At 39.4% G+C, this 24,727-nt stretch overlaps 2 protein-coding genes across 4 annotated transcripts in view; one reads left to right on the forward strand and one right to left on the reverse strand.

Moving 5' to 3' along the window:
- Positions 1–918: 918 nt before the first annotated feature.
- On the forward strand, positions 919–13,534 carry opn8b (opsin 8, group member b). Of its 3 annotated transcripts, none has more exons than XM_007566629.2 (5): positions 921–1,517; positions 8,685–8,978; positions 11,533–11,858; positions 12,283–12,384; positions 12,456–13,534. In XM_007566629.2, the coding sequence occupies exons 1-5, from the start codon at positions 1,448–1,450 to the stop codon at positions 12,558–12,560; spliced, it is 897 nt and encodes a 298-aa protein (XP_007566691.1). In that variant the 5' UTR covers positions 921–1,447; the 3' UTR covers positions 12,561–13,534. The 3 variants fall into 3 exon arrangements, with proteins under 3 accessions (XP_007566688.1, XP_007566691.1, XP_007566689.1); XM_007566627.2 differs by having other exon boundaries at positions 12,460–13,534; XM_007566626.2 differs by having other exon boundaries at positions 919–1,517; positions 12,283–13,534.
- A 3,621-nt stretch (positions 13,535–17,155) lies between these two features.
- Positions 17,156–24,727, reverse strand: part of mmut (methylmalonyl CoA mutase) — a 38,047-nt gene continuing 30,475 nt past the window's right edge. The window contains exons 8-13 of the mRNA XM_007566630.2: positions 23,668–23,783; positions 21,949–22,064; positions 20,054–20,185; positions 19,820–19,967; positions 18,579–18,746; positions 17,156–17,993 (exon numbers count right to left, since the gene is read on the reverse strand). Of these exons, the coding sequence (XP_007566692.1) occupies positions 17,865–17,993; positions 18,579–18,746; positions 19,820–19,967; positions 20,054–20,185; positions 21,949–22,064; positions 23,668–23,783 (809 nt within the window). The 3' untranslated portion in view covers positions 17,156–17,864. The remainder of the gene's footprint in view (positions 17,994–18,578; positions 18,747–19,819; positions 19,968–20,053; positions 20,186–21,948; positions 22,065–23,667; positions 23,784–24,727) is intronic.

Below are 24,727 nucleotides of genomic sequence, written 5' to 3' on the forward strand. Positions count from 1 at the left end.
TCTAATTTGATCCAGCAGTGCAGGCACAAAGAAGAAATGGCAAATTCTAGAGCCCCCTAAGCTATCGCAGCTCTAAACGATGCCGTGAACCAAAACGACTCACTGGAAATGACAGATTACATGGAGCATTTTCCAGGACGGCGTTATGCTTTCTGAGCTCATATTATCAGGTTATGTTTTCGATTATTGGCCGAGAAAAAGGCCTCGTTCTCTCACGTCCAGCCAGAAGAAACAATGAACTGAGACTGGAGCCTAACTGAGAAACCTTGAGTTCTCGTAATGTATATTCCAAGGTACTGTGCAATGTGCACAGTATGCACACATACCTCTCTCAAACATTTTTTTTGAATTTTGACAAGTTAATTTTGCCTCACTAATGGCTGTATTGCTTTCAAACCTGAGTGATGAAGCTGTGGATCTCTCTCTCTCTTCAGCTTCTCCACAACTACCAAGACACTCTAAGCTGCTCCATTGAATTTTTGCTCTCGTCTCCTTTCTTGTTGTTGTTTGAAGGATCGAAGAAAAGAAAACTTTTATAAGGCCTTGTAATGTTTAGACGTGTCTTGAATTCCAAATGGAGAGTTTAGTGGAAGGAAAAAATCCACAAGCAGCAGAAACAACTCCAGCCTTGTCTCGCCCATACATTTGGGAAAGATGCCTTAGACTGTGTTAAGTTTCTATAGCTGATGTAATGAAGATGACGTCACTTTGCTTGATTGGCCAGCAGACTCCCCTGATCTAAAGTCCACGGAGAATATGTGCTATTGTCAAGAGGAAGATAAATAGACTGAAACAACTCACTGCATTTCTGGACATTTCTGCATCAAGAACGTTTTTTTTTTATTATTTTTTTTTTATTTTGGTCTTCTGTCAAAATCTAGTTTTGGGTATTTATTAGCTGTGAGCCAAATTCATCCAGATGAACCAAACAGTGATTTCAATGTATCCTTCTGAGTTTATTGCATGTGTTTTTCTTTCTTTTTTTTTTAGCTGACTTTTTCTGAAATAAATTTACATTTCAATTATATTCCAATTTGTCAACCTTTCATATGAATTAAAGTGGTCTCTAGGGGGAAGGTGGGAGTGGAGGGGAAACAGTCGCAAAGATCGTTTATGCGTCAGGAAAACATCGTTCTTCCCTCTGCTGAGTCACTTCCAAGAGGTTTGATTCTTATATCAAAGCTCGTCCCTCCTCCTCCTTAAGGTTAAGTCACACTATAGCACCAGAGGGAGGCTTCAGACGGCAGCGCTGCCGCTTTACGCACGACCTCCCCTGTTTGGATCTGGCCGGCTGTGCGCTCACAGCTGCAGCCCCCTGTCTCCGCTCCCTGCGTGCGGACAGATGGATGCGCAGCAGGACCTGCAGCCGCACACTTTCACTTAAACATCACACGAGGACCCTTCCGTTCTAAATAAACGCCTATATTTTTATTTTTCATCTTTCCAAATGGATATTTACGCCTCAGCGCTCTCACCGGCGCTGGATATCGGCGCAGGCTGCTACCTGCTGGTTTTAAGTAAGTAGAAAAACGAATTATAATTGTTTTTTGGTGTGTTTTTGTTTGTTTGTTTGTTTGTTTTTTGTTGTTGTTGTTTTTTTGTCATTTACGCATTACATTAGTACTTTACCATTTGAAAGCAGTTGCTTTGGCAACGACACTTTCGACTAAGCAAGAAACAGCACAAAAAAAAAGGTTTCTGCTGTGCTTTGGATCACGTCACATGAGACTTAGGTGATCGGTTCACTTTTCTGCGTGTCTTGATTATAAATGGATACAGTTCACCTGCCTGTTGAAGAAAAAATTCCAAGATTGTATCAGTTTTTGCCTAGTTTCGGGAATAAAGGCAGAATTAAGCAGAAGTAATAAGATGCTAAAGCCTGTCAGAATTTCAAAAACCATAAATTGAGCTGTTGGATGAGGTTTGATTTCTGAAATAAGTTTGTTTTTTCCCTTGTAATATATGTCCTTTCTAAGATATATGCAAGCAAAGAAAGAAATATGATGAAAAAAAATCCACTTTTTTTGTCCAGCGTCAACCCACACCAACCACGTCAGTGGCTACAGACCTCCTTTTCCAATCAGAATTGCCTCAGTTCTTCATGACATAAACTGAACAAGACGTCGGAGACATTCCTTATAGATTCTGTTGCATATATTGAAGTGATGCCATCACAGAGTTGCTGCTGATACGTGATGAGAATCTCCTGCTACGCCACGTCCCAAAAACGTCCCACTGGATTCGGATGTCATTTTCTCAATCTGTTGATGTCCAACTTTGGTGAACTTGTGTCGGCCTTCTGCTTCTAGCAGACAGGAGAGGCACCTGCTGGGGTCTTCTGCTGCTTTTCACTTCAATCCACATCTAGACACCTATATACATTAAATTGCTGTCATGTGATTGGCTGCTTTACTATTTGTGTTAGCAAGCATTTTAAAAGGCATGACTAATAAGTAGAGAAGATTTATTTATTTTTTTAAATATAAATTAAATGGATTTCCGAGCACTGGTTGCCCTTTTTCACAGCGTCTTAGACAAGAAATGAGGGACGGATGTGCAGCAAAGCTCCTGAGGTTGAGAATCAAACCCTGGATAACTGCCATATCAACTACTATAAATCAAAGTTTAGTTGAAACATAAAAGGCAACTATAGCTAAACTATTTGGCAGAAATGTAGGTGACATTTGGTGGAGATGTGAACTGTTGTCCCAGATCTTTTTACTGCAGGTTGAGCCTCAAAGTGTTTCTTTGTAAAAAAAAAAACAAAAAAAACCCCCTCCTTTCCACAACTGTAGAGTCAGAAGAGGCAGATGTTTGCGCTTGTTTAATGCTGAGGGTTTTGCTGGGAGTTTGGGATGTTCTTGAGAAGGATCTGGGAGAGACTTCTTGGCACGCAGTCAGGTTTGTTTCTGCAACAAGGCCTGGGATTTGAAGCTGATCTGGTGTTGTGGTTTTAATGGACCACAACATGAAGAGGCGGCTGTTTAGGTGTACAAACATTTGGGTTGCATCCCGCCTCTATACAGACCGATGTTGTTCTGTTGGTGTCTTCAGACTATGACCTCTAGTCGGATCTTCAGCAGACTGTTAAGCTGTTGGAATGAAAAGCCTTCAAGTTGGAGCTCATGGCTCTCAGCCAGAACGGGATGGATTGTTTTCTTCGGGCTTTGAATCTGTCTCTTCAAATGTGAATCCAAATGTAACTTCAGTTACACAGCAGGATCTAAATCCTTCCTCCACTGTGAGTCTAGTCATGTGACAAAGCTCCAGATGGAGGAATCGTAATCAGCCAAGATGAGAGAGGTTTTGATTTCACACATTACATCTGCCTGCTGCTCCGACACAAGCAGAACCAAAATGGTTTTCAATTAAAAACTAAAAATCATCTTATTAATTAGGCTTTCACCGTTTCTAAGGATGTGGTTCACGTAAAGTCAAATATTCAGCTTATAAATGCATTCTGGGATTCAGAAAAAGACAAATTATCCAGAGAGAAACTACTATAAGTGAACTCTGAGGCATGTTTTTAAGAGACTTGGACCGCGGCACCACTTCGCTCACCAAAAGTCGTGCGCACTCGGTGTTCTGGTTGATGCGTGTCTCAGTTTAATTCGATCCACTTTAAGCTTAAGGCTTATAAAACGTATTCACTAATGTGCATTTTAATAAAATGGTGTGCAAAAGCCTGATTGAAACAAACTTTAAAAAGAAACGATTCAATAAAAAGCGTAACAATAAACTAACCGCTTCAGCTCAACTGAGTTTAAAATCAGGGAAAAATAAATATTGTATCTTAATGACCTTTACTCTGCGGTTTAGTAGATAGAAAAGACAGAAAGAAGAGGAAGTTGTCCATTAACGGCTCCAGGCTTGAATGTAAATCCATAAAACCTCCATTGATGATTGCTGGCCTCCATTACTCGGGGCACCTGCTCTACCCAAAGTGGCACTCGGTGCCCCAGAAATAGCACATCTTTAAAATTTAAGATTTATTCATCTCTTGGGCGGGTTCAGATCTGATGCACCTTGGCAGGGTGTCCCAGAGACCAGCGGCCACCTCGGTCCCCTGTTGTCTGCAGCTTGACCTAATTGTCCTGCAGAGTTTTTTTTTTGTTTTTTTTTAAATACAACAGTTTAGCAAAAAAAAAAACACTCAGGTGGCAGTCCATTAGGAGCTCTAAAACAGTCAACACTGAGATATTTTTAACTCCTTTTGCTGCTGGATATAGAACACTAAACAGAGCGAATGCTTTGAAATGAGACGTAGCAATAAAGTCAGACTGAACTAAACCTCTAGGTCAGCCTCTGGTGCTGGCAATGCGGGAAGACAGTAAGATATGGGTGCAAGTAGCTCACTTTCTTCTGGCAAGACGCATCAGGATGCAGATCATGAAGTGTCTCTGTGACCTTTAATGGCCCGGGCTTTTCTATTTTTGAGCTTTGTGAGGTTTTAAAGTAAGCAAGGGCTGCGAGTGAGAAAATGTTGTGCATTTTGTTTGTTTATCATGAATAAATAGTGAGAGGGAGAATGTTTTTCTTGCTTTTTTTTCAGATTTTGAAATGAACCTACTATTGTGTGAAGCTTATGGAAAGAGACCAAAGACATGTTTGTTTGTGTGTGTGTGTGCGCACGTGTATGGGTGTATATATTATATTTGTTGCAACCTTGACTGACCTGAAATAATAACAGTTCAAATACATGCTTAAAATAACCAAAATTAAACATTTATGTCATGATGAAGTTGTTTAAAAAGCATCAAAAGCCATTAGAGTAAATTATACATTTTCCACTGTACTTGTTTTTAAAATAGTAATGTATAATTATGTTTTGTTTTTTTTACCATTTACCTTTATGCTAATGCTACATCCACTCACCACCACCACTGGATAATCCCTCCCAGTCAATAGAACATTATAAAATAAAGGAATGTGTTTATTTAATGGAAAGCTCCATTAACCTAAAATTAACAAGGCTTTCCAGATGTTACTTGTGTTTCACTCCAGTCATTGATAAGAGAGCGTGTGTATGCTAAAAACACGCGTCCTTTTGTTGTCCTAAGCAGTCAAGCTAACGTTGTTTGTCCCCATCGATTCCCTCTTTGTTCTTGCTCTGTGAGTTTTTTAGAGCTATATTGACTTAGTAATGCTTCCTTGAAAGTAATCCTCAGTGAGCTGGAAGTCGATTGGGCCGCTGTGCTCTGAGCTTTATAGTCCCAAAGTGGCTCTTTGGTGAAGTTTGGGGCTAAAGATTAATTCCAGGCTGTGGTAGAAAGTGTTAAAGCTTAATATCGCAGTTTTAAGGAACAAGACGGGAACATTTACTCTTTATATGCCAGATAAGTCAAAAGTACATGCCTTGGAAAATTATCCATGTCCTTGGAACTTTTTCTACATTTTATTATTTTACAACCACAACCTTTGAGGTAATTTATCAGTGACAGTTTATTGGCCACAAGGCTGGAGATGACAGTGGGCTTCCAGACACCTGACTGCCTTTGTCTAGGATGATACACAGTTTCAGTTTTACACACAAATGAAACAGAAACTTTCACTTGAAGATTTTGTCACATCAGCATGACGGGATGTCACAGTAAATGTTTGAACATCCTAATTAGTGTGTTATCTGTTGCCGCTGAATTAAAAAGGCAATTAAATTCTGAAGGCGGTTCTCATTCTAGTTTTCGGACTGAACCCAGACTGAACCTCTAGTTGTTTGTGAAAAGTTAAAAGATTAGTCGCGATGCTGACCTTTTCAGTAAGAGGGGAAGAAAGGTAAAGATAATAATAATAATCATGAAAACTGGACCTGAATGCCTCTGCTTCATACTAGAGAGCAAAAGAGAACCGACACACAGAAGCTAGTTACATGTGATGTGCTGCAAACTTGTCAGGTCAAGATTAAAATCCTTGATATGCTATTAAAAATTCAAAATCTTGTACGATTTACTGTAAAATTATGCCTTCACTTGGCTCACGGGTGAATGTGTTCTCTTCAACAGTTTGAAGACATGGTTTGATTAAAGAAGGCAGCAGATAAATAATATTTGTTAGCCATTTTCAGTCTATTTTGCTACACAGCTAGCTTGAATGACAGTTTTACACTTGGCAGTGCTTTAGTAATCTGCCCACTAGCCACCAACAGCACAGTTTTACCCTCAGATGGAGAGTAAAGAAAAGCTTTTTGCCACTGGAGGATTTCTCCTGCATATCTCAGGCCTGGTATCATTTAGCATACACTTTCCTAATATTCTGATTTGTTAACATTCCTTCTGTATTTCATGCTGAAGTTGAACTGTTTGTGGGCTAAACTCAATGTTTCAGGGTCCTAACACCATCTCTGATGCACACCTCAAATAATTATCACTTTCAAGCTTACTAGGTACCACAGTGAAAAGAAACAAAAACCATTTTTGCTCTCCTTTTGTGGATGTTTAGAAACACCATCATGTTCCCGCATACACTGCCACCTACTGGATAGCAGGTGGAAGTTCATCTTTAAACCATTAATCCACATGACAAGCAGTCAGCCAGAAATGACTAGCTGGTCTGGAATATCTGGATAAATACGAAAAGGATAGAAGAGGCATCAATTAACATCAGACGACTCAAATGTATGAGGGGATTTTTAGGAAATTATCGTGTTTTGAAAGGAAATTGCAACAAAGTATTTGTCCGTTAAAGTAGACAACGTGCATTTGTGGTTATGTTTTACTTAGGATTTTGGGCATCTGTGTGATTACATTGCTCATGAAAAAAACACTCCCACAGCAGTAAATGGTTCTGGAGTAAAACGAGGTTTGATAACAATAGCTTGCCATTTTTTTTTATCACCAAAAACAACTTGCAAGTTTGTTCAATTGTGTGCAATAAATGACATGGAGACAATATACAATTTAGCATAATGAGGATGATGATAGAATGCTGGAATACTCAGAAAAACACACACACACACACACACGCACAAGGAGAACATGCAAACTGCACTCAGACCGGCCCGAAAAGCCAGATCCACGTGGCCTTATTAGATTTGCACAATCGATGCAGAAGGATCAGACATTTAATCTGTCTAAAGTCCAGAGAATATGCAGCCAAGCTGTTCAACTTCAAGGAGTCTGCTTCATGCAGTGAAGACGCAAACGCCAATGAAAATGTAGGACGCTAAAGCAAAACATCCTGTTGAGTTATCACTACTTCCTCTTGTTATAATAATCACCATAGTAACGGCGGCGAGTTGAACACTTTTCTGACGTCTGTTCTGGTTTGTCAAATGCCCCAATTAAAACTGCAGGTTGAAAAGAACAAGTGTGACCATTGCAAGCTAAAGTAGTGATTTGGTCATTGTTATTTTCCACTGTTAGACGTTTTCCCAGATCCAGATTTACACGGCTAAAGAATGTTGAAGCAAGTCGTGTTGGGAGTTCTATAAATCTAATTGTGCTGAAAAAATAAAGCAGATTAGGGATTTGTAGTCATTTTCAGTTAGATTTACAAATCTCTTCAAGTTCTAAAATAGCTGTGAACCTCAGCACTCTATTAAATCACATGTTTTTGTTATAGGAACAGCCATTATCTAATCCTCTGTAAAATGACACCAACATTCACTTTCTTTGGGTTGCTTCTGGTAATTATGTCACTGTGTTTTAATCTTTGGTGAATTTTGCTCGGCGAAAACATTCTGCTTCGCAGGAGGGACGTGCATTTAGCACTTCCCACCTTGTGTGTTTGGTTTACACTTTCCTTCACCTCTCAGGTTTACACGCTTGACTGATCGGCAGTCACTGAAAACAGACTTGGTATTTTGTTGAAGCCGTGACAGGGTACGTTGTTCAGCTTGTTGGAACCAAACAAAATCTGGCGTCTCATAAACAAACAAACAAACCGAATCGATAACCAGTCAAAAATCAGCTCCTGTTTGAGTGTACTGCTTAGAGATCAGGAAGCGATGTGTCCTGATTAGAGTTGCATAGGAAAACTGTTTGTTTGCATGAATTTTAAGCTTGATCAGCCATTAGTTTGTCATGATACTCTTGAAATGACGTAGAATCAGCTTACAAGTAAGTTTCCAGTAAGAAGTAGAAGCTTGTTTTAAGTAAATAATTCCTTAATATTGATGAAAAAGTACTAATTCCACTGGCAGATAACTTATGACATGAAAAAAATGTCTTTCTGCCAGTAATACTATTACTAGTAGTTTTCATGAATATTAAGAAATGATTGACCTAAAGCCAGCTCCTATTTCGTGATGAAAAGTTACTGCAAGTTAATTTTGCCTTATTTCAAGTGTACCAAGATATTTTCACTAGAAACTAGACCAAAAATACTTGGTGAGATTTTGTGTTTTTGCAGTGTAGTAGGTTTCTTTACACTGAAAAAGTATAAATGCGATAGGATTGTGCGTAGAAGAACTCTTAAGCTATATTGTATTGGAGAATCTCAGCTGTAAAAGTCCCTGTGATCCAGCTACAACCTACCCATGCTTTTCCCAAACATCTGCCCATCGACTGGGTCGGTTCCCTGTTCAGCACAAACTGAGTGCAGAAAGAATCTCATTGTGTTGTGGCTTAGCGTAGCCATTCCTGCACCTTTTCTGACTCCCTGCAACATCCATTTCTGAAAGATTACCCTGCGAGTGGCTCTGATCAGACAATGATCAGACATCTGTCTCTGTCTCCCGTCTGTCTCAGCCGTGCTCTCCGCAGTGGGAAACCTGCTTGTCCTCATCATGGCGTTCAGAAGGTCGTCCCGGATGAAGCCGCCGGAGCTGCTCAGCGTGAACTTGGCGGTGACGGATCTCGGCATGGCCGTCACCATGTATCCCCTGGCCGTGGCCTCGGCCTGGAGCCACCGCTGGCTTGGCGGAGACGTTTCCTGCGTCTACTACGGTCTGGCGGGCTTCTTCTTCGGCATTGCCAGCATCATGAACCTCACCATCTTGGCCGTAGTGCGCTTCATTGTGTCCCTCAATCTGCACTCTCCCAGTAAGTCATTTAAATTGAGTTGAAATTTGTTGTTTTTAAGAAAGTTCTTTGCTGTTTGCAACATCAAACATCTGTTTTCGCAACCTCTGCAGTCCAGATTATTTAAATCTCATGTCAAATGGAGAAAACAGATGATTTCCACCATGCCAGTTCTGCTGCTTCCATACAATTTAAAAGGGGAAGTAGGGAGCCAGGAGTTGCAAAGCAAATGCACTTGATTAGTTGATAATCAATAAAACCATCTCGGTAGATGGGGCTCTGGTAGCTTACTTCTCCAGAGGTTAAAACAATGCCAAGGCTGACAAATTGCACCATTGAGGTCTGGAAGGTCATTTCTGAACAATAGTCAGTCTATCAATTTACAGCAAGAAAGACATTTAAGTCAATTTCCAATCTTCCTAGGAATCAGCGGTCCAGAGAATTCACCCCAAGGTCAGTCTGTGCAATATGGCAATTTAAAAAAAAAAACACTGAAGAGCTTCATCTTTAGCTCTTTGGTCAGCAAGATCAAGGAAATAAGCACAAGAAACCCATTACCTTATATCTGCTGTGGTTGTCCAGAGGCGTAAAAAGCTCAATGCAAACATGGGACCTGTTTAATGTTAAAGTTCATTATAGAACAATTTAAAAGAAAATAAAGCTTGTTTTTAAATGGCTGCCAAGACAAAGCTGAGATTGAAGTGAATATGTGTGGTCATAACTCCCAGCTTTCATGTTTGGAAATAATAATAATAATAATAATAAAATAAATTATAATAAAAAATATACACATAGCATGAAAGATACAGAATAGGCCTGGAGCTCACTGATCCAGGCCTATTCAGCTTTTACTTACCATCATGTGTGTCTTCATCAGAGTCGAGAGTGAGCACAGCAGGCATGAATACAGGTACGACAAGAATTGGCGTTCTTTTTTAAAATGCGCTCGTATATAAAACTGTTGACCTAAACGAAGAGGTGTGTTCTGTTTCCTGCTTGATTTTAATGAATATGAAACCTTCTATTCAAGAAATGGCATTTTCATTTTGTCTTTATATGTTTATGGTGTGTCCCCCCCACCACCCCCTTTCTTGAAACTGCCATTTTAATCATAAATTAATTCTTTCATACATTTTTCCATGAATCTTTCTTTTTGCCTGGGCTTTGTGGATCAAGACAAATTCTTTAAGTACAGTCAAATCGGTTTCTTCGGATTGTTAAAAGTTAGTGACGCGTGTAAACTAAGGTTGACCATTGCTACTAATTAGCATATTGAAGTTTTGCAAACCTCAAATCTCAGTTGGTTTCTTCTTCTTCTTTTTTTTTTAAATATTAAAAAATAACTAGCAAGCAACATATGACTGCCAGAATCCAGAAAAGCATTTTCAAGCATCTGTTTTGTCACAGTTTGTGACGTGAAAAAGCAAAGTTAAAGTTGGGTTATGGGTAACCAGGTCTAAAAAACGTTGTTGTCATCATTTGCTTCCAGGAAGATAGGTAGTTTCTTGTTGAAATCTTATAAAGGAAATATTAAAACATCGGAACGTTTAAACTTGGTTTGCATCTGTCGGACATCAGGGTGGCAGGATTTTGGCTCAGTTGTCATCAACACATATTTAACGTCAAAAAGTTGTCAGAGAAAAAGAGAGACTATAAGCAACGCGCTATCCAAAAAGTCAGGGTTTTCCATGCGATTGACACGTGATGACGTTTTGCCTCAGCTGGCACATTCAGTTGATTTTGTCAAGAATGAGATCGTCTCTGTCAGAGCTGCCAGAGTAACTCTGTGCAGAACTAAATCTAGGACTGAACCCCACAGAAAAAAGGGCAGACAACAACAAACATGTGTTCACACCTAGCAGAGAGAGCTTCAGAGTGGCCAATGCAACATGCGTGAGTCTGGAGTGTAGGAGGAAGGTGAAACACACGGAGCAAACCCTGCGCCTGCAGGGAGAACGTGCGTCACTCTGTAAGCCAGGGGTTACAAAGAAAAAAATATCGAGAAAACTGTATTGGCCGTACACTAATAAAACAGATGTGATTAGTTTTTAGCAGCAACAATGACACGCACAGATATTTTGAGACTATTTTCACTCCATAAGTTTCACCTTGGAGGAGGACTCATCAGCACACAGCTCCAGGCTAAACACTACGAGTAGGAAATCAAATTTCCTCTTATGAACAATTCTTTTGATGGCAGAAACAAATGTGAAGTAGCCTGTTAGGAAAAAGACATCAAAAGAAATTATTATTTTTTTTTTTTACATTTAAAATAAAAAAGGCAATTTGGAGAAACAAATGTGTTTCAAATCAATTCTGAATCCCACTCTGCCTGGTTTGGAACCATGGTTATTCAGTCGAATTATCGTAGATTTAAATGTTGATGGGTTATGCTGCATACCAATGATTACAATGTTCGGTCGGTTGTGCCGTTATCATTTTGTCCGTTTGAATCTGGACAAATGGACAAAAATAAAATTACCTCATTTTATTCATTGGTAAAAATGAGGTAATTCTCATTTTTATCAATAAATTACCTCTCTCTCTCTCTCTCTCTCTCTCTGTCTCTCTGCAGAGGAGAAGATCAGCTGGAAGAAGGTGAAGATGCTGTGCATGTGGACCTGGCTGTACGCTCTGATCTGGGCTCTGTTCCCCATTCTGGGCTGGGGGCGGTACGGCCCAGAGCCCTTCGGCCTGTCCTGTTCGCTCGCCTGGGGACAAATGAAACACGAGGGCTTCTCTTTTGTCGTCTCTCTGTTCTGCGTGAACCTGCTTGTGCCAAGTGTCATCATCATTTTCTGCTACTTTGGCATCACCATAAGGCTCTACTTCACCTACAAGAAGTTGACGAACAGCAACCACGTCCCCAACATCGTCAAACTCCATCGGAGGCTTCTGATAGTAAGTTACTCCGCGCCGACACGGCTGTGACCGATTCGGCGTCTTTGTCGAAAGTAAAGCCCATGTGCGTTTTGAAATTATTCGTTTTCCTTTAGCCTAATTTTATGTGATAAAACAACACAAATGAATTTCTGAAAGATGCTGTGTGTAGTCTGCATATAGTTTGACAACTAAACATAATGCACACAGTTTAACGAGCGCAAAGTGTTTTGGGAATTTGCTGGTAAGAATCACATTGTCTAGAGACCCTTAAACCAAAAACAACAACAGAAAAGTGTGAGTTCAGCTAAAATAATACTAAATCTAAATATTTTTTTCACAAATCCAAAAGACAAAGAGAACATTAACCGCTAAAGCATTTATATTATATTTTCAGATGCTGCAGTGGGATTTCTTTTTCACCGTCTCTGATGTTCTGTTGCAGATTGCCGTTTTGATCAGCGTAGGCTTCGTGGTTTGCTGGACGCCCTACGGCTTGGTGAGCCTGTGGTCCGTTTTGAATGACAGCAGCAGAATCCCGCCCGAGGTCAGTCTGCTGCCTTGCATGTTTGCAAAGAGCTCCACCGTGTACAACCCTTTGATCTACTACTTCTTCAGCCAGAGCTTCAAAAAGGAGGTGAAGCAGCTGTCGTGGCCGTGCCTGGGCTCCCACGCGTGCCACGTCTCCAACAGCGTCAGCGAAAACAACATTTACATGGTTAGCGTCAACCTCAAGTCCAAGGAAGTAGCGCGGGAAACCGTGCAGGAGATCACCGAGTCGAGAGAGTGACTTCGTTGTGAAGGAAATCTAAAAATAAGACTGAGCCGAGATGAGTTGTCGGAGGTCTCATGATTCTGGAATGGAAAGGTGTCCAGGTAGCCGGGTCCTTAGACAGACAGGCATGATGGGTAAAAATGACGGGGTTAAAAACTGTGAATGTTCTAACAGTAACAAATATATAAATATGTATAAAAAAAGTGTCCAATTCAGTCCTGGAGTTGGGATATCTGACATCTGAGTAAATCGCATTTACACAAGTAATGATCAAAATCGGCGGGTTTGAGATGTTACAGTACATTTAAGGTCACAGAGAGAGAAGATGTCGGGTAGCAAAAGTTCAAAGCCAAATGCTGTACGGAGAAATATAACGGGAAACTTACAAGAACTGCCAGAGAAAGTGGAAATGTTCACTTTATGGACTTCGTTTTTTTTATGTTGTGGAGGAGTTGTGCTTCTGTGTGCGTCGTGTGTTTAAACGATACGGTAGCTGTGCTGTCCTTGAAGGCCACACGGAGCCCGTTCCCCAACGGCGGTTCATGCAAGAACGCAAGGTTGTAAAGAAGGTGCTGTTATTCTGTCTGAGCCTTGTGTCATGATGTGTAAATGTACAACACCTCTTACAACTTGAGCGGTATGTAACTTTAAAGGCACCATCTAAAACAGGTTTGTGTTGTAAAAATGAAACTCTGCACTTAAAAACTAAATTTTTGGAGACGTGTATGGCTGTTGAAGTTACTTCTGTAGAGCATAATGGAACATAACGAATGCAGTGGTTCTGCTTTTATATCAGTTTTGACAGTAGTCAAAAAAAGTGAAATATCAGCACTTTTGGGTTACACTTTTAGTGTTTTGTTGCTGAAGTGAGGCTAGCTATTTATGTAGTCATTGGAAAAACTCCAAAGATGCGTCATGACATGTCTTTAAAAAAAACATGTCAACTTTTCTGGCTGCATCGATTGCGGCATAGTGGCAAAAATGCAGGTGAATCACAGAAAATAACTGGTTAAAAAGCCGTGGTTGACACATACGTGGATGTGTTTGATTTGCCACTTTGCCTTTGTTGTCTGGAGCAAATGTAGTGTCACCGAATGCATCAGAATTCATCAAATAATGACGTATTGCATGTTAAGACGATTAAAACCATGCAGAATTTACCAACAGCATGCTCACACTGTCTTACTGCTAATCTTAACAATATAAATGTTTTCTGCACTGACTACTCATATACTGAATAAGAATACTTTAGTAAATAAAGGGAAAATAGTTGGTTTACGTGGAGATTGCTAGTTCCATCCTGACCACTAGATGGCAATAAAAGCAACACACAAAACCTTTAAACCGATTTGGGTTTTTCTCTCCTGCTGAATATAGATTTCACCTCCATCATCAGAATTTTCATCAGTTTAATCTCTTTTTTGTACTTTGGAGAACCAAAATAATATTATAAAGTATTCGCTTAGTAAAATCTGTCCAAACCTTGTACAAGAATTTGCTTCCTGCATTCTGATCTGAACAGCCCTGATTTTTTCTTCTTTTTTTTTAGGTTTTCTCTTTTATTTACTCTCTGTATTGATCAGAAAGAGTTTATGGTACAATCAGGCTGCACCACATTATTACAGAGAAACCAGATAAGCATATTAGTGAGGTAAACGTGTTTTGCAGGTACTGACAAAGTGTGTCACTTTTGAGTTTCTATTCTCCATAATTTCCCTTCTGCATCATTTCCTGTATTTGGCCTTCACTGTTATGCACCATTATTGTTTTGACTATGTGCCTTTCAAAGCTATTCTTTCTCTTGGTTCGCTTTCACATTTTGTCACAGTACAATCACAATTCTGTACTTTGTTGAGATTTTAAGTGATTGGCCAACACAAAGTTGTGCAGAATAGCTAAATGGAAGAAAAATAACAATAATTACAGATTTTTAACTCCTTAAATTAAAAAGTAAACTGGTGACACTCATTAAATCTGAAAACGTTCCCCTCTGAAACTCAGGTTCAGGCTCATCTGTGAGCTACTATTTGCAAATCTTACCACATTTTCAATTAAAATTTTGGTCTGGACTTTGACTGGGACACACGACCAGACTTTGTTCTTAACCATTTCGTTGTAGCTGTGACCGTCTGGTTAGAGTGTTGTGCTCATACTGAACACACTACTTTGTTTTGGCCTGTGGCTTTAAGACCCAATAAGGTATACTGAAGGTTGTTGTTCAATGTGTGAATACTTTTGGAGGCCACAATATAATCACCAGTGAAAATACAAAAACATACAAATTAAAGAGACTTTGATCAAACAAACCCAGTAAGCATAACTATTTCAGAAATGCACAATAAAATATTCTTATTTACAATAAAGCACATTTTTAACTTAACAGCAGAATTGATGGAAATAATCTTCATTTGTCTTATTTTTATTTATAAAACCGCTTTTGTTTCACATTAGAAAAATATGCAGCGAATCAGGAGTATTTTCACTTGGCTGTTTTACCACCTGTGCTGAAAGCAGTGCTGCACTGCAGGGACATTTAAATCTTCATTGGGTTTCTGCGCACTGTCATGTAAAAAGACCAGGTTTGGGGTTAAAGTTGTTTCTTTTTTGAAGTTGGGTTTTATTAAGACATCATGAGCAGTCACTAGTTTACCTACAGACAAGAAGTTTTCAGTCACACTAGCTTTGCTGAACGAAACTGCGGCTCATTTGCCCAGAAAATCCAGTTCATTTGGAGAGGCAAGTAATATGTGAAACTGAACTCCACTGTGGGTCAAAGAAGGTCAACCTGGTTCACCCAAAAAAAAAAAAAATCCCTGTATCTGTCAGTCCGCTTTAGATAACCCAAGTCCAGATAGTGGACGAAAAACAAGCAAGAAAGATGAGAAAAGTTACTCAGAATTTGAGGCAGGAGGAGCTGAAAGCTCTCAGAAATATGAGAAAATGTGGGGAAATGTATCCCGTGGGTCGCCTGTACATCAGAGCGGTGAAGGAGGCTGAGAAGCCGCGGCCGTCTGCATGAAATATGCAAGCTGCTTCAAAGAAGTGGCAGGTACCTCGTTACCTCGCTTTTAAGTGTTCCTCGGTCAGCTCAGCTGTTAGTGGTATTATTACAGACCAGAAAAGATTGGGAACGACAGAAACTCGGCCTGAAAGAGGCGAGCCTTGTGAAATCACATCACAAAAGTGTGATCAGAGGAAGGAAGGAGTTCTGTCCGAGTACAAACAGAGCGTTTACTGGAGGGGATTCCTGATCGAGCAGCTAAATTTAACCCTTACGTCATCAAAAAGTAATTCCAGTAAAGGGAGCGCTTACTGCTTCAGGATAATTTCATCCCTATGGATGACTGTTTCCTGCTCCGACATGATTGCTAAAAAGCAAGGAGCACAGGGACGTGGATGAGGAAGTGGAGCGGTCTGCGCAATCCTGACCTCAACCAGACAGAAAACGTCGGCCGGAGGAGAGACCGCTTCATCCGACCGCGCTCATTACACAAATGCACCCGTGAACCTTGTGGAAAGCCACTTTTGTTTACTCCTGCAGGCCAGTAGCTCTAAAGCCAATCATGATTTCATCAAAGTAAAGAGGCTAAAGGGGAAAACACATCGGCAGAGTGCGACACGGGTCATCAAACAGGAATGTTACGTTTAATTATAACAAACCACACTGTGCACAACATTCACCGCTCAAGCTCAGCTTCATTCTGTTTATTTGCATGAATAATTTTCAAGAATAACCAGTGGTTAAAATGTGTACTTTGGGTATAGATTAAAGTTATAGATCACTGGACACTTGGCACACGTTACACACAGGCGTGCTGAGAATTAACACACGTATGTTACTCACTACAAGTACACTCTTGGCTTGTGAGACTCATTTACTGCAGGTGATGTTTTATTGTCTGGTTTCACCGTTTGAACAAAGCTCAGCCTTCAAAAATAAAAAGCTTTATTAGATTCACTTGTCAACAGCTTGGCAGCATGAAAAACAGAGCTGTGTAGTTTTGTACATCCCACTGGATGGAAGAGTTTAGCAAACAAGTGACCTTACTTTGCTTTCAGTTTGCATTTTGTTCAGTAAATCTGTCTGGAAAAATAATTGCATTTAACCTTCTGTGTGGTGTATGTCTGTATCTGTGAACGCAACATGAGCTGCCTTGAGAGTATTATGTTTATTTGTTCTTTCCTTTAAAAAAATAAATAAAAAAAAAGACACAACTCTTCCCCACAGTAAATAGTGCAGAATTTTACTTCAAATTTTATTTGTGTGCAATATTATCTCTTTTTTTCCCCCTCCTTGAATCTGTTGAACATTTTATTTAGCAATTTGTGAATGTAAAGCTCGGACTTTTGAGCATTTTTATGTGCACAAGTTATTGGTCATATTAATGGATAAACACGTAATGATTACAAACGCAGTGGCAGTTGTAACGATTTACGTGAATGTGTCATTTATATCCAACATACTCATGGTATAATTCATCTCAAATTCAAACACTTTTTGTGGTCGCGGGCAGAGGAACTGAACACGACAAGAAGGTCATAAACGCCTTTAATTTTATTGCTATGAATCCAACATATGCCAAGCAAAGATCAGAGATGCTTAAAATTAAACTGTAACCGTCAAACTGTAGACTATCTGGACAAAAATGGCAACATAACCTGTTTGCCATGAACAGAAATATGTGCATGTTGAACAAAGAAAAATGGGAATCAAATCTCACAATATATCCAATATAAATCCCAGAAAGAATGAGGCGGTTGAAGTGACAGAGAGCACTGCCAAAGTTAAAAAAAAACAACTTTATTTCAAGGAAAGAATCCAAGCAGGATGTAGATCACACATAGAAGAGAATCACATTCCAACTGTTTTCAACATGGTGATCATTAATGCTTTTCTCCGAACAATACTTTTAATTGCTTTTAAACATGCAGGAGAAATAATAAAATGAAACACACACTGACCTTGACACTAAAAGTCCTTAGAGTGATCTAAGGAGGAGAGAATTATGAAGGACACTTGATTTCGGTTTCTATCTACACATGGCGACTCCTCTGACTTTAATTACACTCTGCTAAGAAACGGCAGAATATCATTACACTGCAGGCCTACACCGCCGTCAGATGATAAGTATTTCATTGACCTCATTTCTGAAGCATCCAAGATGTGCAGGGAATGAAATTCACATAGTGTGACACACAGCTTAAATGAAATAAACCACACTGTTCATGGAAAACAGCATTTTGTGTTTTTCTTACATGGCTTGTCGTAGTTTCTCCAGGCTCTTTTCAATATTGTCAATTACTTCGACTGCAGCTTGAGGAATCCTGGTTCCTGGACCGAAGATGGCGCACACGCCGCTCTGATAGAGGAATTCGTAGTCCTACAAAGGCGCAGAGACACAGGTCAGAGTCAGGTTTTAACAGATTTCTGACCTTAACCATGGGGGATACATTCATTTTCTTATAAAAAAAAAAAACTGACAGAAACATCTCTACGTAACTCTTAACTCTTTTTCTTTTTTTTTCATGAATGCCTTGGTTAACTTCAGTCCTCGCCTCATTAAGTCGATTTTTGCTACTAGCCATATCAATCACCACACATTTCTACTACACCTTGACATTAAGTAAGGCTGAGGAAGCAGAGTAGTAGGAGTAAAAAACACCGCCACCTGCAGGTGGGCATTAGCAATCACTAAAACTAAAAGGTTTTGACTATTTTTGTGGAATAAACTCAGAATTTTGCATTAGGGCAAAAAATGTGGGGATCCGTTGATTTTGTGTGATTATGGAATCGGCAAAAAAACGGGAGGAACTGACTTATGGAGTGAATTTACATCTGACATAATCTCTACCTGGATCAGCAAAATTATTGTAAAACTGCAGCCCTAGTTCCTCTGGACTTTAACTAGGACTTTTCCAAACAACGTAAGCGTTAAAACTTGGTGAAAATACAACCCAGAAGTCACCTGTGGTGGGATGACTCCTCCGCAAATGACCAGGATATCTGGCCTGTCGAGCTTCCGTAGCTCTTTGATGAGCTCTGGTACCAGGGTCTTGTGTCCTGCTGCCAACGTGCTGACCCCAACGCAATGAACGTCAGCGTCCACCGCCTGCTGGGCCACCTCCCGGGGAGTCTGATGGAAGAGCAAGCTTGCAACTCAAGAACAGACAACAATAACAACAACAAAACAGAAGCAATAAAGCCGCACCACAGAGTTTCTTTCTGGTCATGTGTGAGGTTTGCTCCTCTCTCTGACAAGATTTTTTAAAAATATGTGTTTAATATCTTTCTTAACTGCAAATATTTCTCTACAAAATAAATAAAAGCCGCATCTCTCAGGAGGGTAACGGAAAGCAAGAGGCATCAACCAAAACAATCCAGTTCCTAAGGAGAGCTGTGCTGTGAGCAAACACTTTGTCTTTCTATCCGCGCCGCCAGAGGCTGATCAGTGGTGGGAAGCAGCAAATCTCTTCTGTTATTTTCCCTTCCCTTCTGGATGGATGAATGGATGAACGAATTAGACAGACACGAGGAAGCCTGTGCGTATTAGCTCATAAATGCAGTTGCTGTGTCAGATTTTAACATTAAAAAGGTTTCTTTCCAGCTTGCCCTCAATGTCATTTAACACAGAAGAATGTGCAGATTGCTACCATAAATTAATACCTTAGATTAGCCTTTTCAACTGGCTAAAAGGTAGCATAAAGCAGATTTGTTTAACTCCTTTATCAAGCTAAAGCTACTGTGTAATGTTCGCCACTGAATCCTCTCATGAGCTGCATTTCCATCGACCATTAATCATTTGCGCAAATTGGAATTACGAAAATAAATTTGCTTAATGGAAACATGGCAATTTAAAAATAAAAAAAAACAACCAACACAAAATGTTTTTCGCTAAAAAGTTTTTGCGCTGGGATGAGGTTGTTTCCCGTCTGTGTCAAACCTGGTTCATTTCATGATGGAAACACTTTTTTTGCGTCACACATGATCAAAAACCAGATGTTACTACTGGGGGAAACTACAAAGAAGACGACAGGAAGTGAAGGAGGATGATGGCGCGGCACGTTTTTTTAAGGACTTATTGCGTGAACAAACGTATTCGAGTGTGATTAGCGGACCATCTACAAAGTTTTGTGCACATTTGTAATGGGACGAAGCTACGGTAGCATAGGTTAGCCATAGCGAATACAGATAAGAAGAATCGCTGACCTGAAACAGCGGTCCAATGTCAACATCAAACCCCAAGTCGGCAAAGCCCGTGGCGATGACCTTGGCTCCCCTGTCATGGCCGTCCTGTCCCATCTTTGCCACCAGTAGACGAGGGTTTCTGCCCTCGTGTCTCTTAAACTCTGTAACTCTTAATTGTTAAAAAAAAAAAAAGAAAGATATAAGACTCAACCTGCCATGTAGACGGCCGTAAAGAGAACAGGGGTGGTTTCCTACCTGTTGTTGGCCAGAGCGATCTCCTCGTGCTCTCCGAACTCGCTGCGGTACGCCCCGCTCACCATCCTGGTGCTGGCCTTGTGCTCACCAAACACTTTCTTCATTGCGTCGGTTATTTCACCGACGGAGCATCTACGTAAAAACGACCACAATGACTATCGCTCAGCATCCCACTGAAATTCAATGAAGACAACCGTTTCCAAAAGAGGATTTTGTGTTTCGCTGGATTTTCCTTTTTTCTCCTTTTCAATTACGTTTGCAGAAAGGACTTCAGTCTGAGGGTTGCATAATAGAGTTTTAGAGAATTAAACCAATAACACAAAGAGGGTTGCGTTGCCTATACAAATGTAAAGATCACTAAATACGTCTTGTACACGGCTTCCCAGCATTTCATCAGCAGGATTGGCTGAATATGATGCATCTAGTTCATGTATTTATAATGACAAACAGTATTTAATCTGCCTTCAGAACCCAGTTTTTTCACATCTTTTGGAAATTGAAAGATATTTAGATACTAAGATATTGCAGTATGAATAATTTTTATGATAGAACAGCAGATACGGGCCTCTTTGAATAAAACTAAAAGTGTAAAAATGAACCTGAGTTCTGTACAAATGGAAATCTCTTTAATAGAAATTAATGTTTTATCAATTAATTAATTAATTAAACAATGCACCATATCAGTCGATACAAGTATGAACAATCATTCTATTTAGTAATGTTCCTATTTAAGACAGAGACGGATCTTAATGAAAGTAAAAATCCATCTGGAAATTAGATAAAAGTCAGTCCTTTATCACAGTGAGGCTCAAGGGGGATCACTTATTAAAAAAAAAAAAAAAAAAAACCCAGATGACTTAATGTCGTTAGCCCATATTGGTAGGAGATGGACAATGAAACGCCGAACAATATCCGCTAAAGGAAATATAAGAAAGGAAAATAACAATGGGAGATTTGCTTTTACAGAGAATATCATCTCCCTTAAATTGGAAGAAAATCAGTCTGACAGAGAGCTAGAAATAACAGCCCGACGTCTGAGCCTACTGAGAAAAATACTGTGATCCACAGAGTCCAATGCTGCGCTGAGGCTCAGTAATGCAAGTGTAGGAAAAATTCCCATCATCTGCAGCGATCAAAAGATCATTATGTGCACTTAAAGGTGCAGTTTTAGTAGAATGTGCCTTCTGAAACCCTGATTGCTAAGAATCAGAAAACTGAGATTTTCCAGGAAAGATCAAATAAGGCCTTCTCCAACTATGAACAGCAGCTTTGAGGCTTCCACATAGTTAGAAACCTGCATCCAAATTGTTTTTTAATAATAAATGGAGTGAATGTACATATATATATATATATATATATATATATATATATATATATATATATATATATATATATATATATATATATATATATATATTGCATTTCTAGACATTAGACAATTCAGAGCTTTGCAACAGAGCCACATTTCACTCATTCACACGCACAAACACACACACACACACCTTTCAGACTGCAACTGATTACTACTATACCGACTGAAATATAACTTGACATCTAATTATGAGGTTAGTTCATTAAAGTAACATCTGGGAATGTTTAAAAAGACGTGGTTTGAGGCGACTCTCCCTAGTGAGTTTATCAACATCTATATGCGACATGAAAATTAAGCCCCCTTGCCTTAAGTGCCTCTTTAACTGCAGCTTCTGGAGAAATGATGTGAATGACTGTGTTACTTTATGAGTCAGCAAATGCCAGTTATTTTTCATCAGATCGTCACATTTGCTGAAATTATGCAGGTGGCAAAAATTCTACACCAAGACGAATGAAAGTGCTCTGGATGCACTAAGCGTTCCTTCCAACATTAACAAAGTTTGTTCTGGTCGAGCGGTTCTGACCTGGCCCGGGCTGCCTCCACTGCCAGGGCGAGAAGGTTGCCCTCCCTGGTTCGGGAACACTCTTCAATAGCTGCCAGGCACTTCTTCGCTACCTCGGGATCACGACTTTCTTTCACCTAAAATAAAGTCGTAAGCTGGTAAGAATGAAATAAACCGGGAAGCTACAGACAAAGAAAGAACCTGAAAGAAAGCCACCACACTCTGTGGCTTTCTTTCAGGGAGAAAGGCACTGAATGGTTTTCTGTGAACTGAAAAGCAAACTAAATATCAGTTGTTTTTTAAAAAAAATATCCTTGAGATAGACAGTCCGATAAATGAGAAGCAGAGCTTTTCTGCCTTTCCAAAGGTCTAAAAATCAGCTGGTTTACAACAGTCACCCTATTGTTGTCAACCTAGTGAATTTGTCTTCAATCTAAATGTAAGACAGAGAAAGGAAGAAAAAAAAAAAGACTTTCCTCAAATTTCACTGACGAGTGCAATCTCTCCTTTGTTCTTTTTTCTAATACCCGGGGCTTTACAGCTCATCGGTGTCCAGCACTGCTGTGATACTAAAAACATCAACATGCAGCAAATTCATACTTTTAAATTGTGTGCACAGTAGAACATTCGTTTTGGTCTATTTTTGCTTTGCTGTTGGCAGAAATGAGTATCAAAGTTTAGGACATAAATTAAATATTTCTGCAGGGCAAACAGTTTATGTGCCGAGTTCAAAACTCATCTGTTTCAAGCACGGAGCTCGGAGCACAGACTGTTCACATTTGGCGAAGAAGGGTCCTTTTTCCCCCCCTCCAAATCCCTTAAAAAGACACGATTTTAACAGGGAATGAGAAAAAAAGATAATTTTCTCCCAGTGGATGAGGGTCACCCTACGCAACGCTGTTTTCTCATATCTGGGTACATATATTTAATGTTATTGTAGCAATGCCTAAAAACTCTAGTCAAATAAACTAAGAATAAAAAACCTTTGAAATTTTTCTGGAAAATGGAAATTCAACTTATGCAATTTTAGGTGAGAAATGAATTAGAACATCCTCACATTTATTCCAACTAAAAATATCTGAGTTTGCACACACGTTTTACATCTGGTATGCAAGGTTAGAAAACATAATTAATCAACGATTTTAATTACGTTTGAGGTGTTTAAGCATCAAATATTTATTTGGGATCTCACCATAATAATTACAGTGATTTCATGAGTCTGGTAAGGAATTTAAAAAGGTCTCATAAGAATTTGATATCATTTTTATAGTACTGAAATAGCTTAAAGGTGGAAGACGTCAAACAGCTGAAAAATAGCCAAGTCAGGCTGTCCTTTCCAACTTAACCTTGAAAGCAGACGGTAGGATGCTAAAAGAAAAACTTAAAAAATATAAGATATCATCAGAGAACCGAAAGGAGGCTGTCAGAAGTAGACAAACAATAAAGTTTTGAAGACAAAAACCTGGACATAGAAAACAACATGAACCTCGACATGTTTCACATGAGACAAGATGGACAGAAAATGTCCCAACTTGTTGGTATTATACATATAATGATGCATTTGAAACATTTCCAGAACATGACTGCAGCAGAAGGGTTGTTCTTTTTGTTTTTTGGAACTAAAATGCTTCAATGTTTTTAGACATGACATGAATTCAACCTGTGGTCCTCCACCACTTTTCTTTGAGCAGAGTAATCTTCCCGGCCGCACGGTGCGTTCAAGTCAATTGCGGTACCAACCTTTCTCAGTTTCTCAATCTGCTTCTGACGTACTATGGTATTATCTATGGCGAGCACCTCCACGGTCTCCTCTTTTTCCAGGCGGTACTTGTTCACACCGACAATCACCTCTGACCCTAAAGGAAGAAAACAAACATACAAAAGGCGTTCATGTGCAGGAGCCTCAACAAAAACAGGGTGAGATGCACTGTTCAGTGTTAGATTGGACCAGCTGGAGGGAGACCGTCTTACATCGTTGATAATAAAGCTGGTGATTTGCATCCTGTTGTTCTGGCTGGTTGTATTCAAACAAACAAACAAAAAAAGCTCCATCCCCCTAATTAATTCAAAATTATTTATTATTTGACATCTAAACTGAGCATTAAAGTACAACAGGAGAACATTGTTTTATGAAATGTTGCACAAACTCAAAACATCAGTGTGCTGCTCTGCTGTCGCCAGTTTTAAGTTACGGATGTTCATATCCAACTACAAGGCAAATTTCCGACATTCTACAATTATCTATGTTAAGCAATACAAAAGAATAAAGTAGAAATATCCTTAATAGCCCCTCAATGAGGACATCCAGCAGCAAGAAACACACAAAAAAGTAATATTAGAGACTCTATATTCTTTATTTTTCTTTAATTCCAAACAGAAACAATTGTAACTGTGATATTGAGTATTATGAATTCATTCCAGCAATAGTTATAAGACGACTGACAATTTAAGAAGCAATTACAACCTAAATCCCCAACTTAGTTTTATCGTAGGTCCTTCCTCCCAGTGACTCTTAGACTCCATAATCATAGCTGTTCCCAACGAACCCAAAGTAATGTATATTTGACCTTAATTTACAGTCCCTTACAGGTTATTTCTATGTATATCTCTTTGTTTTTCGTTGAATGTCCCCACAGAGGGATGCTAATTGACATTTCTATTCTGCTCTCCATCTTTGTTTTGGTAAATGCCACATTACTGCTATCACTTTTCAACTTTATTATACGGTTAATAAAGTATAATATTTATACTTTAATAATAAAGTATACAATTGGGTAAATTGTATTATTATCAACTATTT

This window comes from Poecilia formosa, unplaced genomic scaffold, assembly GCF_000485575.1.
Source record: "Poecilia formosa unplaced genomic scaffold, Poecilia_formosa-5.1.2 Scaffold196, whole genome shotgun sequence".
Lineage (NCBI taxonomy): Eukaryota > Metazoa > Chordata > Actinopteri > Cyprinodontiformes > Poeciliidae > Poecilia > Poecilia formosa.